Source organism: Hyaena hyaena, unplaced genomic scaffold (assembly GCF_003009895.1).
Source record: "Hyaena hyaena isolate Hyena2069 unplaced genomic scaffold, ASM300989v1 scaffold_86, whole genome shotgun sequence".
Taxonomy (NCBI): Eukaryota; Metazoa; Chordata; class Mammalia; order Carnivora; family Hyaenidae; genus Hyaena; species Hyaena hyaena.
The window spans coordinates 1,373,957-1,389,952 of NW_024080721.1; the positions used below are offsets into that span (position 1 = coordinate 1,373,957).

Consider the following 15,996-nt stretch of genomic DNA (forward strand, 5'->3'; position numbering starts at 1 on the left):
TAGTTGCTGAGAACAGCCCTGACTGACAGCCACCAAAAAAGGGACACCTTGATTCTGCACCAAAGGAATTAGATTCTGGCCCAACCAGTGAGCTTGGAAGACAAGCCTGAGCCACCAGGAAAGCCCAGTCCCCACCACCTCCAACTTCAGCCCGGTGAGGCCCTGAGCAGAGGACCCAGCCTTGTGGACCTGGACTTCTGACCGACACAAACTGAGATCATTAAGTTGCTATGTTTGTGGAAGTTTGTTACAGAGCAATGGAAAACTAATAACCATCTTTTGGTGGTTCCCATGGAAGGTCCTGGAACATCCTACCGGGTGTGGGTGTGGGTGGGGAGCTTGGTGCTGGGCTCTGGGCAGCCCCGGGTGAGGCTCACACATGCGGAAGTACACCAGCTGCTGGCGTCTCTGTGAGGCGGAGTGTGGTCCCTGGTCTTGTGCTGGCTGTCCTCAACTCTGACCTATCACGGCACCCACAGGATGTCTGTGGGGCTTCTTGCCACTCACCGCCTCGGCCCACGACCCTGGGTGGCTGGCAGTAGGCAGAGGCGGGCATGGAGAGTCCCCGCGACACGCAGGTGCTCAATGAACACTCTGATTCAGGCAGTCTTGTCCTCTATCCCACAATTCCACTTCAGGGAGCCTGTGACAGTGACAGTGCCCCCTTCTAAAAACAGTCTGCAGGGAGGTCCTACCCAGGGCCAGGGCCCTATGCCTGCCCCCCTCCCCTCCCTGCGTCCCTCTGAGCCCCTCTGTCTCCTTCCCTCCACAGCCCTGTTCTCCTACAAGGGGGCAATTAGTGGCCTCGGCTTTAATTAGCTAACGATCCCCTTCAGTTCCAATCACTTGAAATGATGATGGAGTGCTGGGGGAGGGGAGCTCGGCCCGGTGACCCTGCAAAGCAAGGAAGAGGTCCTTCAGGTCCAGCTGGCTTCTCTGGGCTCTGCCCAGCCCCAGCCCACCCCTTCCCCCAGTCCCGGGGCCCTGGTGATCCTCACAGGAAGTGAGTGCCCCAGGCTCTGGGGTCCACCTTCCTATATGCCCCAAACACTTGTGGCTTTATTTGCATCTTTTTTTTTTTTAAGTTTATTTATTTTCATAAAGAAAGAGAGAGACAGAGACAGAAGAGAACAGAGGAGAGGCAGAGAGAGAGGGAGAGAGAGAGAATCCCAAGCAGGCTCTGCACTGACAGTGTGGAGCCTGAGGCAGGGCTCAAACCCACGAACTGTGAGATCATGACCTGAACTGAAATCAAGAGTCAGATGCTTAACCGACTGAGCCACTCAGGCCCCCTATTTGCATTTTGTAGTAGAAGCCAAGTTCCCGGTCATAGCCTGTCCATCAAACAGTAAACCCAAGGGGTCTGGCTGTCAGAACCGGAGATCCACAGGCCTCAGACTCTCTACCCCCTCTCCTCCCTGCCCCCCACTGCCACCACTCCGCTTTGACTCCGTCAATCTGACCTCTACCCTCAACTGCATTGTGGTCAAGGTCTTGACACTCAGGCAAGGACAGGGTGATGGGAAAAATCCAGGGTCCCCACAGAGCTAAGGAAGAGAGACCATGAGAATACCAAGTCACAAGATAATGTCAGGTGGGGACAAGTCCAGTACAAGATGTACCCAGGACAACAGACAGAAAACAACTGGGTTCTTCAGACAGGGAGATCCAGGAAGAGCCCCTGAAGGTGGGGACATCTGGAAGGGAGGCCAAGGGCCTGGCTGCAGGCCCTGAGGTCCTCCCTGAGGTCTCTGGGCAAAGCCACCTGCCCGGTCTGCCGGATTCAGCACCTCCCACCCCGCACAGTTCCTGGGCTGAGATCACAGCTGGGCCTTCACTCGGGTTCTAAGTGCCCTGCCTGTCCCCTCAGCTCCCGGCTGGTACTGTACATGCCCCCAGGATACTGAATGCAGCAGACAGGTTCAAAGGTCAGCTTCAGGGCGTGTGAGCTGGGTGAACTGGAGCAACTTTCTTTCCTTCTCTGGTCATTTTCCCACGTGTAAATTGGGGTCAGGGATGGGGCCCCCAGGGGGTTTCTAAGACAATGGATTGCTTGGCACACAGCGTGGCACTTAGGAGGGTGTCCACATGTTTTATTATGGGGGGTGTCCAGCCACAGTACTGGGAGGTCTGTCCAGAACGGGGCACAGACCTGCTCCATCCAGCGCAGTCCAGGCACCAGGTTCCAGGCTGGGCATGTAGGGACACAGATCTCTCCGGCAAGGAGAGACCCCTGGACAGGCTCCCTCAGGTAGGGACCTGCCCCACCAGGGGGACCGTTACAGGGTCCTGGAGAGGGGACTGACGAAGGACGGGAGGGCTGGGGATGAGGAACTCAGGCTGAGGAGGTGGCTAGAACAAAGGCACAGAAGTGGGGGTTCAATCCCTTGAAGAGGAGGGACATTTAGGGGAGCCCTAACCAGGAGGCTGGAAGGGGGTCTGAGGCCAGACCGAGGAGGTCCCGGAGGCCACAACGAGGGGTCACAGAGGGTGTGGGGCAGGAATGGGCAGGACGCAGCAGCACCTGGGTGAGCAAGCAGAAGGAAGACACCACCGTCCTCCAGGAGGGGAGAACTAAGGGCTAGAACCGGGACAGGATGGGTGGGAAGGAGAGGAGGGCGCAAGAAGCCTTTCCAGGGCTGGGACCCGACTCTCCCTGATACACAGAAGGAGGAGGAGAAGTTAAAGATGAGCTAGGTGTGGAGCACAGTGAGCCTCAGGGGCAGGCATGTGCTGGGGGCAGGTACGGCCAGAGGCTGCGCCACCAGCTGGGCACCGCCTCCTGGCCTGGGGTGGGGGAGCTGGAGGGGGGGGAGCTCGCAGGGTAGGGTGGATCCAGAGCAAGGGTGAGAGCCGGGGACCCAGGAAGGCCTCAGGCTCTGATGACCAGACAGGTGTGGCCTAGACAACCTGCGTCCTTCTGGCGGTGACTTGACCCTGAGGACTGCAAGGGGGCAGGGGATGCAGGGTGCTGACCCGCACATCGCGTGGTGTCCCATTTACTTAAAGAAATAGTGATGTCCGTGTGGTCCTGATGCTTCATGCTGAAGTGAAGGGCTTATGGGCGGGGGGGAGGGAGGGAGACCTCGGAGGGTGACAAGTGTGAAGGCGAGATTTCACATTTGCTTTCCACCCGCCAGTATAAGTTACATCTCTTAAAACAAGAATGTATGTGTTTACTTCTTATAAGAAAAACAAAACGGATGCAGAGGTTGGTAGGTGACCCCAGAGAAGAGTCTGTGCATTGTGGGACAGACGTCTACCACGTGGTGGGAGACTGGGGTGGGGGAGGGGAAGGAACGGCCCCCTCTTGTCATCTGATGGGTCCCAGGGCCACGGAGAAGTGCGCAGAGGATCTCAGAGTCCGGGCAGGTTTGTAGGTGGGGGCGCTGGGCCTGGTGCAAGGCCTGGGAGATACTTCGCCTGGGGCGGGCATCCTGTGAGCCGACCACAGCTCTGTGAGAGCTTTCCAGGCATATCAGGTGGGTCATCCACCGGGGCTCTGGGCTACGGAGCAGAGACAGGTGCAGGCAGTGTGGTGGGGGCTCAGGGAGGGCAAGCCCCCCGCCCACGGACATAGCACCTGACCGGACAAGAGAGGCTGACATCCCAGGAAGGATGAGTGGCAACTGGCCAAGGAAGAGGTGATGGGAGAAGAGTGTTTCAGTAGCAGGACAGCAAGTGCTAAGACCCTGGGGTGCATGAGAGGCAGCTGAGTTCTGGGAAATGAAACTAGGTCAGAGAGACCAGAAGAAGAGAGAGGTTGGAGGTGGGGAGACAGAGCAGGAAGGGCAGAGAAGGGTGGGAAGAGGTCACGGTCTTGCGGGCACACTAGGTGTGTGATTCCATCATGAGAGGTGGAGAGGGGCACCGGGGGCCCGAGGCCGGTGGGGAGGCTGGGGCAGCTGTCCAGGTTGGAGTGGGCATGCCATGGTGTTGGGACCTCGCAGAGAAGCTCGGCTAGGGGTCTGCACGGGGGGATTCTTGAGCCCAGCTTAACGAGGGCCAGGCAGACTGGGGAGGAGGTGCACCAGACCACAGAGCCCAAGAGCTACCCTTGAGGTCCAAATATCTGAAATAAGTGGGGTGCAGGGTCCAGCCCTCCCTACCCCACTCTCTGGCCAAAAGGATACCCTACTGGGAGCTTAGACAGGAAAGACAGGCACCCTGTCACCTCATGGAGTCACAGCGACAGGGCAGAATGAAGGCACAGGCTGGATGATGGGGTGCGTGGGCCTCTGGGGTCCCCCAGGTCTGGCGTGGGTGCCCAGGTTTCCCGCAAGAGTCTGAGTCAGCACTGTGGTGGCCGCCTAGAGGCTCTGGCCTTCCCCCGCCCCCTCCCTGCCACCCCGGCCACTTGGGAGAGTCATTTCATTTCTCAAATTAAAAATCCATTCTGTGCTGTGAATAATAGATGGGCTGAGCACTGGGAGGCTGGGCAGAGGACAGGAAGCTGGTTGGGGGGCGTTTCCCAGTACACAGAAGACACTGCTAAACTGTCTGTGGTGGGGAGGGGGAGCTGGGTGGGCAGGGTGGAGGCTGGGAGGCATCTCCCAGAGCACAGGCAGGCGTAGGGGCTTCAGCCTCCGTGGGGCTCCTAGGCCTGCGCACTGGAGTGGCAGGCCCAGTCTGTCCCCACATATGTGCAGGCCAGAGGGGTGCAAAAATGGTTCTGATCACGGCTGGGCTCCAGGTGGACCCAGGCCTGGCTTCAGGTTGGGAGCCCCTTGCCCGCCCCCCCCCCCAGTGAAGCATTTAACCCCTCGCGTAGTGAAGGCTCAACAGATGTGTCATTCGTGTGAGAAGCGTGGTCCCCTGTGAGTGGGGGTGCTCTCGCCCCTTCCCCGGAACCCAGACCTGGTGATGCCCACCCAGGAGGAGTGGGCTGGGGTCTGGTCTGTGGTCAGGGAAGAGGCTGAAGTGAGGGTTTGGGGACCAAGCCACACCCCTCCCCTCTGCTCCTTGAGCCCTTCTCTCTCCGAGGTGGCTTGGAGGGGGATGGATGCTCCGAGGTGGCTCGGAGGGGGATGGATGCTCACCCAGCTCCTACTTCCCATGCCCTCAAGCTGGGCATCCAGTTGTCTGGCTGGCTTGGAGCTTGGCTGAGTGCTGTGGTGTCCTGTCATTCTCTTGCTCCTCAGTCAGGAGGTCACCTTGACAATTGGGGGTGGGGTGGAGGAGCGCTGGAATTGGGTGCCTCAAGGAGAGAGCGCTCTGACACCGCTGGTGTCCTCCCCAACTTGCACTCAGCTTCTCTTTCCGAAAAGGGACAAAGGCCTGGTCGCTCTTTACTGGTGGACTGTATAGAGGGTCTAGGGCTGTGTGCTCATGGGCCCGATCCAGGCCACTCTGGTGGGCCCTGGTTACCTCGCTCAGGGGCTGGGGTTGTCCTGGGTGTCCTGTGGGGGCGGGGTGAGCGCCGAACAGAGCAGGCAAGATGGAGTGAGGCAGGCAGGTAGGGTGGCCGCCCCGGCCGAGAGTGGGGAGGCGGAAGAACAGATCAATGGCTGCTGGGAGTATGGGAGACGAAGGGGTCCAACAGCTGACCTGGGAGGGAGGAGGGGCTGAGGGCTTGGGTCCCCCACCCCCTAGTGGCTGGAACAGCAAGGGTCCCCAGGGAAGCTTGTTTGCCTTTGTGCCTTTCTGTCGGAAGAGAGTCGGCTCCCTGAGACAATATCCATTTTTATATTTCTTGGAAATTTCACGGCATTCATTTCAGGGAAAATAAAAGCTGTCATTGCTGGAGAAATGATACCAATCAGGGCCTGAAAAGGCTGGAAAATTATCCTCCTGGAGACGGAACGTTGAGGGAAAAAATGCAGATTAAAAGCACAAAGAGCCACTTTGCCACCGCCCTGCCCTCCCCTCCTCCCATATGGAATCACCACATTTTACATAATTCCTCCTCTTCTCAGTAGAATTAATTGGACCCAAGAAGAACGTGTGGGGCAGAGGAGGACCCTGAGATGGCCGGAGGTGGAGGCGGAGAGCGTGTAGAGCAGTGGCATGGAGGCGGATAGATGGACAGACACAGGAGAGGCGGCATGGGGACAGAGGTGGTCACTGTGGCCCAGGAGCCCAGGGGCCCAGGAGCCAGGCCGCTGAAAAGCCCCAGAGAGGGGACAGGGTGATGGGTCCTTTGAGCCCTTGTCTTGTTGTGGGGTTTATCACCTGGGGCTCCACGGCCGGCAGTTGTGGGCTGACTCACTGTTTAGGCCAGTCCTACAGGCTGGAACTGGCAGGCCTGGGAGCGCTGGTGCCTTGTGGGGTCCCGGGCTAGGAAATGAGAAAGCAGAGACTCCAGAAACAGTAAGCGCTGGACCAAGAAGCCCCGAGTTCCCTGCGCCCCACACAGCCCTGCGGGTACTATGGTGAGCCAGGCAGAAGCGGGCCCTGCTTCAGGGGCTGGGGGCTGTGGGAGGGAGGTCCCACATTAAAGAAGCAAGCTGTGTGGGAAGAAGGTGGTAGATGCCCCCCCCCCCCCCAGCCTGTCCCTTTCCTCCATCAGTCCACAAGCAGGGGCCTGAGGCCTATGTCTGAGGACTAGGCTGCCGGGCAGAGCAGGTACGCACCCCCTACCCCTCCTCGCATCCTCAGCGGGGAGGGGCTCATGCATTCATTACTCTCCAGTCCGTTTCTCTCTTCCTGGCCAGAGACTTTCCAGAGCAGTGGGGGCTGAGGCCAGCCAAGGTTTGGGGGGAGGGTGCAGTCTCAGCCCTGAGGCGCCCTTCCTGGTTGCATGTGCAACAAACCCCCAGAGCCCTTCTGCGAGGGCTGGGTAAGGACAGGGCTAAGGGAGAAGACCAGAAAGCCCACTTATTGAAGCCTGCTCCGTGCCCGGCACCTTGCCAGGGGCGCGCAGGCGCTATTTCAGCACACCGCACAGTCTTTCCGGGAGTTCTCCCTGGGCGGTCTCCAGTCCTGTGTGTTCGGCTGGGACAATCCACGCACCTCCTGATCTCCAGCTTGAGCCCTTTTCGGGCCGGCTGGAGTGGGGGCACCAGATCCAAGGGGAGCCCTTTCCTGGGAATAGCAGGCGCCCTCACTCTTCCCGGGACGCAGCTGTACCTGGAATCCCCGATCCCGGAGCCTGCGCAAGACCTTCGGGAGCGCGTCCCGCAGCCGCCGTGCCCGCCCCCGAGCTGCCACCGAGCTGACAGGTAGCTGGGATGAAGGGTGGAAGAAGGAGGGGGCGCGGGGGGCGGGCGGAGGAGGGTGGAGCCGCCGGCGCGCCCCCTCCCTCGGGGCCGGCGGGCTGCGCGGCGCGGCGGCAGAGGAGGCGGCGGGCGCACGGAGAGAGCTCCCGCCTGCCCGGCTCCGCTCCAGCTCTGCCTCGGGCTCCGGCCCGGGCTCGACCCGCTCAGTTCCAGCTCGGCCCGGGCGCGCACCTGCCGGGTAAGTGGCATCCGAGTCCGCTGCCGCCGCGGCCACCATCGCGGCCACATCCGCCGCTGCCGCTGCGCGGAGCCTCCAGGCTTTGTCTGCGTCCTCGCGGCTCCGGCTCCGGCTGCGGCTGCGACTCCCGGGCTCGGCTCTCCGGCTCCGCGGACTGCGCGGCGAGGCTCCGCGCCCAGAGCCTGGGGCGCTCGGGGCCAGCTCGCTCCGCGCCGGGGGTGAAACTTCACTCAAGTTTGGGTTCCGGGGAAAACCTGTTGAAGCCAGGAGTGGTCCAGGGCGGGGACGGAGGGTCGGGGGACGGAACCGGTTCCAGTTTCTTAAGGCCGTCGGGGGTTTCTCCCCGATGCGGGGCCGGTTGGAGCGCACCACTTGGGAAAGGGGCTGGTGGCATTACGGGCATTGAATAGACTGGGCTGGGGATGGCCCTACGGACACCCGCGAGGACAAAGTTTGGTTCTTTAGCCGCTTTCTTGAGCATCTAGTTCCAGTGCAGCTTCTGGGGCCGCGTAGATGCGCCCTTGACCGCACCTCCTTTCTCTCTGTTTTCCCCCTCCCCCACCTGGCCTTGGCTGTAGCGGGTCGCAGACAAGTAAGGCAAAGAGAAGACAAACAGCTCTTCATTGAGGGCCTACTATGTGCCAGGCCCCGTGCACACTGCTCCCCCACTTTAGATCAGGGACCTCCCAAATATGCGGCAGACACGTGTCTGCGGTGGGAGAGGTATTAAGTTAAATAAACGAGGACACTGTGCGTGCGGAAGGTGGTGGCCGCTCTGAGCCTTCCCCTTGACTCATTCTTGAGAAGCCGAGGGAGGCCAGGCCCCAAGCCCGCTAGCGGTTGGGGTGGTCTCCAGCCACTGGACCTAGGCCTGCGCCCCTCCAATCGCGCTGTGGGCCCCGTCGGGGGCCCAGTGCCTCTCTGAACCTGCGTCTACCCTTCCTGCAGCTGCAGCCCGTGAGCCATGCGGAGGTTCGCCAGGAGGCCGACGGTCCGGCGCATCCTGTAGCTGAGATCGCCAAGGGCTGCGTGGCGGTCCCGGCGGCACCATGGAGACCCCATATTCGATGACGGCGCATTACGACGAGTTCCAGGAGGTGAAATACGTGAGCCGGTGCGGCGCGGGAGGTGCGCGCGGGACCTCGCTGCCCCCCGGCTTCCCGCTGGGAGCCGGGCGCAGCGCCACCGGGGCCCGGGCGGGGCTGCCGCGCTGGAACCGGCGCGAGGTGTGCCTGCTGTCGGGGCTGGTGTTCGCCGCCGGCCTCTGCGCCATCCTGGCCGCCATGCTGGCGCTCAAGTACCTGGGCCCGGGCGCCGTGGGCGGCGGCGGCGCCTGCTCCGAGGGCTGCCCCGAGCGCAAGGCCTTCGCGCGCGCCGCCCGCTTCCTGGCCGCCAACTTGGACGCCAGCATAGACCCGTGCCAGGACTTCTACTCCTTCGCGTGCGGTGGCTGGCTGCGGCGCCACGCCATCCCCGACGACAAGCTCACCTACGGCACCATCGCGGCCATCGGCGAGCAGAACGAGGAGCGCCTGCGACGCCTGCTGGCACGGCCCGGGGGTGGGCCGGGCGGTGCGGCCCAGCGCAAGGTGCGCGCCTTCTTCCGCTCGTGCCTCGACATGCGCGAGATCGAGCGGCTCGGCCCGCGGCCCATGCTCGAAGTCATCGAGGACTGCGGGGGGTGGGACCTGGGCGGCGCCGCCGAGCGCCCGGGGGCCACGGCGCTCTGGGACCTCAACCGGCTGCTGTACAAGGCCCAGGGCGTGTACAGCGCCGCCGCGCTCTTCTCGCTCACGGTCAGCCTGGACGACAGGAACTCCTCGCGCTACGTCATCCGCGTGAGTGCGTCCCCCTCCCCAGTTACCCCATCAGCAGCCCACGACCAGGGGCACCGCGGCCGGGCACGCGCGCCCCCAGCGCATGGCGACCTATGCCTGAGGCGACGGAGGGGAAGGGGAGGGGAGCGCGCACCCGCATAGCGCGGGAGGAGGGCGCAAGTAATTTCCCTCGAGTAATTGCCGTGCTTAGCGGAGCCGCGGGAGCCGCAGTTTCCCAGTCCTGTGGCAGGCTGTGAGAGCACGCGAGCAGGGGTGTGCCGGCGGGCTCGGGTGCCCCAGAATGACGGCGGCCCCAACTCTCAGGGTGGGCCCCGCGAGTGCCCCGCATAGGTGGGGAAGGTTGAAGGCTTATAGAAGTAAGGGTTGGGGGACTGGGTCTTCCTTCGCTCCCCCATATCTCCAGGCTAGACTGATTAGGGGTGGAGGTTTCCACCAGCTTCTCTGGGTGGTAGGAGGGGTAATGTCTTTGTTCTGCTCCTGAGGCCTGTGACAGCAGGTGTCTGATGCGTCCTCTGTTTGGGCATTTGGATGGAACCTCAGTCTGTTTGCAAGAACCTGGCATGTTGACCTCTGATCTCTGACCCCATCACTCTGCCCAGATTGACCAAGACGGGCTCACTCTGCCGGAGAGGACCCTGTACTTAGCTCAGGATGAGGAGAGTGAGAAGGTGTGGGGGGCATGGGGTGGGGTTGCAGGGAAGGCCTGGGGCTCCAGGAGGGGTGGGCGAGGGCCTGGCTCGGAAGCCCATCCCTGAAACGGCCCGTCTTGCGGCAGATCCTGGCTGCATACCGGGTGTTCATGGAGCGCCTGCTCAGCCTACTGGGGGCGGATGCCGTGGAGCAGAAGGCTCAGGAGATCCTTCAGCTGGAGCAGCGGCTGGCCAACGTGAGCAGGGGGGCTGCCACGGGCCGAGGGGAGGGCACCGAGCAGTGGGGCCCTGTCAACTCCGATCCCTACCCCCAGATCACCGTGTCGGAGTATGATGACCTCCGGCGAGATGTCAGCTCCATGTACAACAAGGTGACCCTGGGGCAGTTGCAGAAGATCACCCCCCACGTGAGTGCAGCCCACTGTGGAGGGGAGGCATTGGTGCTGGGACTCCAGCGCCGTCCCCTCCCCAGGGTGGGGCAAGGCCAGGGCCATGGAGTCCTGGGTCCTCCCGGACTCCCTCCCCGTCCTCTGAGCTCCCCGCCACAGCCAGCCCTCCTGTCCCCCACCCGCGCCCCACAGCTGCAGTGGAAGTGGCTGCTGGACCAGATCTTCCAGGAGGACTTCTCAGAGGATGAGGAGGTGGTGCTGCTGGCCACAGACTACATGCAGCAGGTGTCCCAGCTCATCCGCTCCACACCCCGCAGGTACAGCTGCCGATCGCCCTCCCCTACCCCCCCCACCTGCCCCTCCAGGTCCCTCCCCCACACCCCAGATGTATTTGCTTGGTGAGCTTTGAATTCCCATTTTCACCTCTGTCCGGTGGCCACACCTGGGAGGCATGTGAAGAGCACTGGAATAGGAGTCCAGATCCCCAGGCGCAGATGTGGCTCTTCCGCCTGCTCTCTGGGCCCTGGACAGGGCTGATGAACTTCCTGAGCTGCCGTCTCCTCATCCCGGGGGAGTGAGGCTGACTGAGTCTGGACTCCAGAAAGGGAAGGTGTGGGTGCAATTCTGCTGCCCCAGGGCCACCTCGGGGAGTGCCTCCCTGGTCTCTGCCCACCTTGGGGAGGGGCAGAGGCCTCCCAAGGCCAGTCCTGAGGCAGACAGTCACCCCGAGCACTCACTCTCCTACCACATGGCAAGTGGGCATCTGGCACCCTTCTCAGTGGCCAGAGGTGTGTCCTGCTTCGTGTGCACCCAGCGCTTTTCCCTGGCCGGGGCTCAGGCCGCTCTGGCTTCCGCCTCCACGTACCTGGAGTGACCACCACCCCTGTGTGGGTGCTGGGTCCAACCCCAGACTGAGGGGTCTGGAGTGGGGTGGCGCCGAGCCCTTGGGGGGCCCTTGCCCATGAGCCTGTGTGGACACCCCGCTGTTTCCCCTGGCCCTCAGGATCCTGCACAACTACCTGGTGTGGCGTGTAGTGGTGGTCCTCAGTGAGCACCTGTCACCGCCATTCCGAGAGGCCCTGCACGAGCTGGCACGTGAGATGGAGGGCAGTGACAAGCCACAGGAGCTGGCCCGTGTCTGCCTGGGCCAGGCCAACCGCCACTTTGGCATGGCACTCGGCGCTCTCTTTGTACATGAGCACTTCTCAGCTGCCAGCAAGGCCAAGGTCAGGCTGCCCTGGCTTGGGTGCGGGTGTTGGGCAGGGTGTAGAGTCCTCCCACAGCCTCGCTCTGAGAATGGGGAGCCCCCACATACCCCCTTGCAGATAGGGGCACTGGGCTGAGCCCTAGCTCAGCCCTCTCTGAAGCTCCAGACTTCTCACCAGGCCACCTCCCCCAGGAAGCCTACTTAATCTATCAGCTACAGGACAGCTTGGCCCTCCGGCTCCTGCCCACCCTTCTCTGCCAGGCCCAGTAGGCATGGCCTTAGGAATGTGCCTCTAGGCTGTGAGCTTTCTGTCAATGGGGCAGAGTCTGGACCCCAGCCTCCAAGGTCCCCCTTGCTGCTCAGGATCAAGCCTTGGGCCTGGGAAGTGGTCCTGAGTCAGTGGTACGCCTCCTGCCAGGTGCTGGGGGCCCAGAGCTGAGGCCCCCTGGGCTGCCCTTGATCCCTGAGCCCTGGCCTTGCAGGTGCAGCAGCTTGTGGAAGACATCAAGTACATCCTGGGCCGGCGCCTGGAGGAGTTGGACTGGATGGATGCTGAGACCAAGGCAGCTGCTCGGGCCAAGGTGAAGTGCACCCTTTCCCGTCTGTAGATTCCACAAACACTTATGGAGTGCCTACTGTGTGCCAGCCCAGGGTGACAGAAGAGGCAGAGATGTCCCTTGCGGAGTTGGCATCGTCTGGTCTGGTCTCCCCTGTCCTTGAGCCCTGCCTCTAGACTACAGCTTCTCCCTTGGGGGGTGTGTGGGGGGCTGTCTCCTGAGGCCCTGGCCGCCCTCTCACCCGCAGCTCCAGTACATGATGGTGATGGTGGGCTACCCGGACTTCCTGCTCAAACCTGAGGCTGTGGACAAGGAGTACGAGGTGGGTCTGGCCCTGGCGCTGTCCTGCCTGACCAGCTGGGCTTCCCCAGGCCCTTGGTGGAGAGCCCCAGGGGGGCCCACCACTACCGAAGAGAAGGAGCCATGGCCCTGGGAGGACATGGGGACTGCACAGCGCTGGCCTGGCCATACCCCTGGCCTGCCACTGAGCGCTGCCCGTCCCCTGTGCAGTTTGAGGTCCACGAGAAGACCTACTTCAAGAACATCCTGAACAGCATCCGCTTCAGCATCCAGCTCTCAGTCAAGAAGATCCGGCAGGAGGTGGACAAGTCCACGTGCGTGCCTGGCCCAGAGCTGGGGGCGGGGGGAGGGCAGGGAGGGAGGTGCCATGGGGAGAGGCTCCTTAGCCAAGGCCAGGAGGCTGGGGGTGGGGTGCGGGCACACCACCTCAAAGCCATGCTAGTGCCGGAGTCATGGGGCCTGCGCCAGTGGTGGTGGGGGTCGTTAGGGTCGGGGCTCAGTCTGGAGGAGGCGCAGGACATGGCCAGGGGCTGGGTCACTAAGGTATCTTTTAAGGAGGAGGGGGCTGGGAGGTGGAGGTGGGAGCGTAGGCCTCCCTAGCTGACCTCCACCTCCCCACAGGTGGCTCCTCCCACCACAGGCCCTCAATGCCTACTATCTACCCAACAAGAACCAGATGGGTAAGGCGATGTCCCACAAGGGGCGGGGCCTGCAGGCGGGGCCTCTCCTGCTGACCACGCCCCCTCTGCAGTGTTCCCCGCAGGTATTCTGCAGCCCACGCTCTATGACCCTGACTTTCCACAGTGAGTTCCTGAGCCAGCTCTGCAGCCTTGTCTGTTGGGTGCATGAAAGCTGCTCAGACTGTCCTGAGCCGGGCTGGGCCCAGGTGTCATGATACTTGCAGATCTTGGGGCTCCATAGTCTCACTTCCTCTTTGGTTATTTACAAAAATATGTAGGTTTTTTTCTTTCTTTTTTGTTTATAATTTTTAAAAATGTTTTTTTCATTTATTTTTGAGAGAGAGAGACAGCGTGAGCAGGGGAGGATCAGAGAGAGAGGGAGATACAGAGTCCGAAGACAGGCTCTAGGCTGAGCTAGCTGTCAGCACAGAGCCCGATGTGGGGCTTGAACCCACGAACCGTGAGATCATGACCTGAGCCAAAGTTGGATGCTTAACCAACTTAGCCACCCAGGCGCCCCTTTTTCTTTCTTTTAAATGTCCTGAGTTCTCCCTTACCTGGTTGGAGGCTTCTTTAGGTGTTTCAAAAATGGAGTGACCCTAGTGATGAGGTAACTGGTCAAATCCAAGGTGGGGTGCCTCAGTTTCCTTCGTGTCTTCCTCCAACCTGATCTCTTCCCTGTCCCAGCTCTATTAGAGGTTATTTCCTGCAAAGCAGCTGCAAAGGTATTGTTGGGCCCTTTTACATACGGTATGAGGACTCTAAGGCACGAGTGCCCCAAGACTGTGAGGACACCACTATGGCCTCCCTGGGCCACCGCTGGCTTGACTGGGGCCCCGGCAGCAGCGTGTAGCTCTCGGAGGGCGGGTGAGGCCGGGGCCTGATGCCACTGCCGTGGGCCTAGGTCTTTGAACTACGGGGGCATCGGGACCATCATTGGACATGAGCTGACCCACGGCTATGACGACTGGGGTGAGGCCCGAGGGTGGCTGGAGGGAGTGTCGGGGGAGGGGAAAAGCAGACAGCGGGGGGGCAGGGTGACGATGGGCAGATTGAGACCCTACGGCCCCTCTGTGCTCGTTGGCCGGTGGGTGGGTGGGAGACGGAGCTTCGGGGATGAGAGTCGGTCTCCACCGCTCTGCCCGCTGCCCCCAGGGGGCCAGTATGATCGCTCAGGCAACCTGCTGCACTGGTGGACGGAGGCCTCCTACAGCCGCTTCCTGCGCAAGGCGGAGTGCATCGTGCACCTGTATGACAATTTCACCGTCTACAACCAGCGCGTAAGACCCCCCTGCTGCCCCTTGGGCCCGGCTGGGCGTGGATGAGGAGCATGTGTGCCCACATGTGCTCACGTGTGCCCAGGGCCCTGCTGACATGCCCAGGGTGTGCACGCACACGCACGTAGGTGCAGGAGGGAGTTTACATGGCCTCACAGGGGGCACGAAGGGGTCGGGGCCGCATCCAAACCCTCTGGGAAAGGAAAGGGGAGGGTGGGCGGGGGCCCAGGGTGACAAGGCCTGAGGAAGGCCGGTGGGCGGCAGACAGACCCCGGCCCCTTCCCTTCTTGGCAGGTGAATGGGAAGCACACACTTGGTGAGAACATCGCGGACATGGGTGGCCTCAAGTTGGCCTATTATGTGAGCTACCCCTGTCTGGCCTTTCATTCTGGTGGGAGGGATGGGAACTAAGGAGGAGTCAACTAGGGACATGGGCATCACAACCTCCCCATCACATTGAGCTCTGGCCTGGGTGGGGGCGGGGCCTGTGACTGGCATGGGGTCCAACAGAAAAGGAGGGACTCCCAGGCTGCCTTCGGGGAGACCAAGGAGGGCTGCCTGGAGGGGGTGAGGGCTGCCTGGGGTTAGCCTTCCCAGAAAGGAGCATAGCTCAGGAAAGGTGGAAGGCAGTGAGCCTGGGGCTCGGTGTGGTGGGTGGTATGCAGAACAGGGGCTGGTGAGGGGCTGACTGGTGGAGGGTGAGTCAGGTCACCGCACTGTCCCATGGGCACTGCAGCTCCACACTGTCACCCTCAGGCCTATCAGAAGTGGGTACGGGAGCACGGCCCGGAGCACCCGCTACACCGGCTCAAGTACACACACAACCAGCTCTTCTTCATTGCCTTCGCCCAGGTGGGCCCGGTGGGGGCCAGGCGGGAAGTGGGCAGGGGTGGGGACATAGCTGTCAGCCTGTCTCATCAGCCGCCCCTCAGAGGCAGTGGTCCCGTGGGTTCTGATGAAGCCTTAAGGCCTGGTGTGCTGGGCGGGGGTGGGGAAGGCTTGGTTTGAGGGGTTTGCTCAGTGGACTCTTTGGCTTCATCTCCCCTCTCCTCCCCCCTGCTTCCCCCATGGGGCCCAGAACTGGTGCATCAAGCGGCGGTCACAGTCCATGTACCTTCAGGTGCTGACCGACAAGCATGCGCCTGAGCACTACAGGTGGGCCTGCCTGTCGGGGCCTCATTCCCCTGTGTCTGTGGTGGGAGCAGGTGGGGATGGGAGGGGGCAGCTGGGGAATATGGAACCCACGCCTGCCGGGTCTCTCCTCCTGCCCCAGGGTGCTGGGCAGCGTGTCCCAGTTCGAAGAGTTTGGCCGGGCCTTCCATTGCCCCAAGGACTCACCCATGAACCCTGCCCACAAGTGCTCTGTGTGGTGAGCCTGGCCGTCGGCCCGCACACCCTCGCTGCCCGCCCTGCACAACTCGTCCCCTGCCAGTGCCGGGGGAGGCATGGGCCCGGCACTGGTCTGCTCTGGGCGCCCCCCCACCTTCTTAAGGCCCCCAGGACCTGGCCTTCCCGCTACCCCTCACTTCCGGAGGGGCCCGGAGCAGGGATGAGGCCGGGCTCCGGGAGGCCATGGGGGAGCGATGCTGGGGTCCCCAGTCTTGGCTCTAAGGAGCCCACCCCCCTGGCCAGGGTGGATTGTACAAGCCCCACCTTCACTCTGTTCTTGCTGCTAAGTCTGGTCAATAAACTGCTGTACTGTT

General features: G+C 62.1%; 1 protein-coding gene across 1 annotated transcript; it reads left to right on the top strand.

Moving 5' to 3' along the window:
* The first annotated feature begins 7,139 nt into the window (after window positions 1-7,139).
* On the top strand, window positions 7,140-15,996 carry ECEL1 (endothelin converting enzyme like 1). The gene is made up of 18 exons (XM_039234552.1): window positions 7,140-7,160; window positions 8,344-9,233; window positions 9,833-9,901; window positions 10,009-10,119; window positions 10,198-10,290; window positions 10,465-10,589; window positions 11,276-11,498; window positions 11,962-12,060; window positions 12,284-12,358; window positions 12,547-12,650; window positions 12,958-13,016; window positions 13,088-13,139; window positions 13,921-13,988; window positions 14,172-14,296; window positions 14,588-14,653; window positions 15,050-15,145; window positions 15,372-15,448; window positions 15,567-15,996. The coding sequence occupies exons 2-18, from the start codon at window positions 8,445-8,447 to the stop codon at window positions 15,664-15,666; spliced, it is 2,331 nt and encodes a 776-aa protein (XP_039090483.1). The 5' UTR covers window positions 7,140-7,160; window positions 8,344-8,444; the 3' UTR covers window positions 15,667-15,996.

Bases quoted from the DNA above. Each gene is read 5' to 3' on its own strand.
- ECEL1 (XM_039234552.1), top strand. From the start codon at position 8,445: ATGGAGACCCCATATTCGATGACGGCGCATTACGACGAGTTCCAGGAG. The intron at 12,359-12,546 runs GTGGGTCTGGCC...TCCCCTGTGCAG, and splicing joins CTGTGGACAAGGAGTACGAG to TTTGAGGTCCACGAGAAGAC. The intron at 12,651-12,957 runs GTGCGTGCCTGG...ACCTCCCCACAG, and splicing joins CAGGAGGTGGACAAGTCCAC to GTGGCTCCTCCCACCACAGG.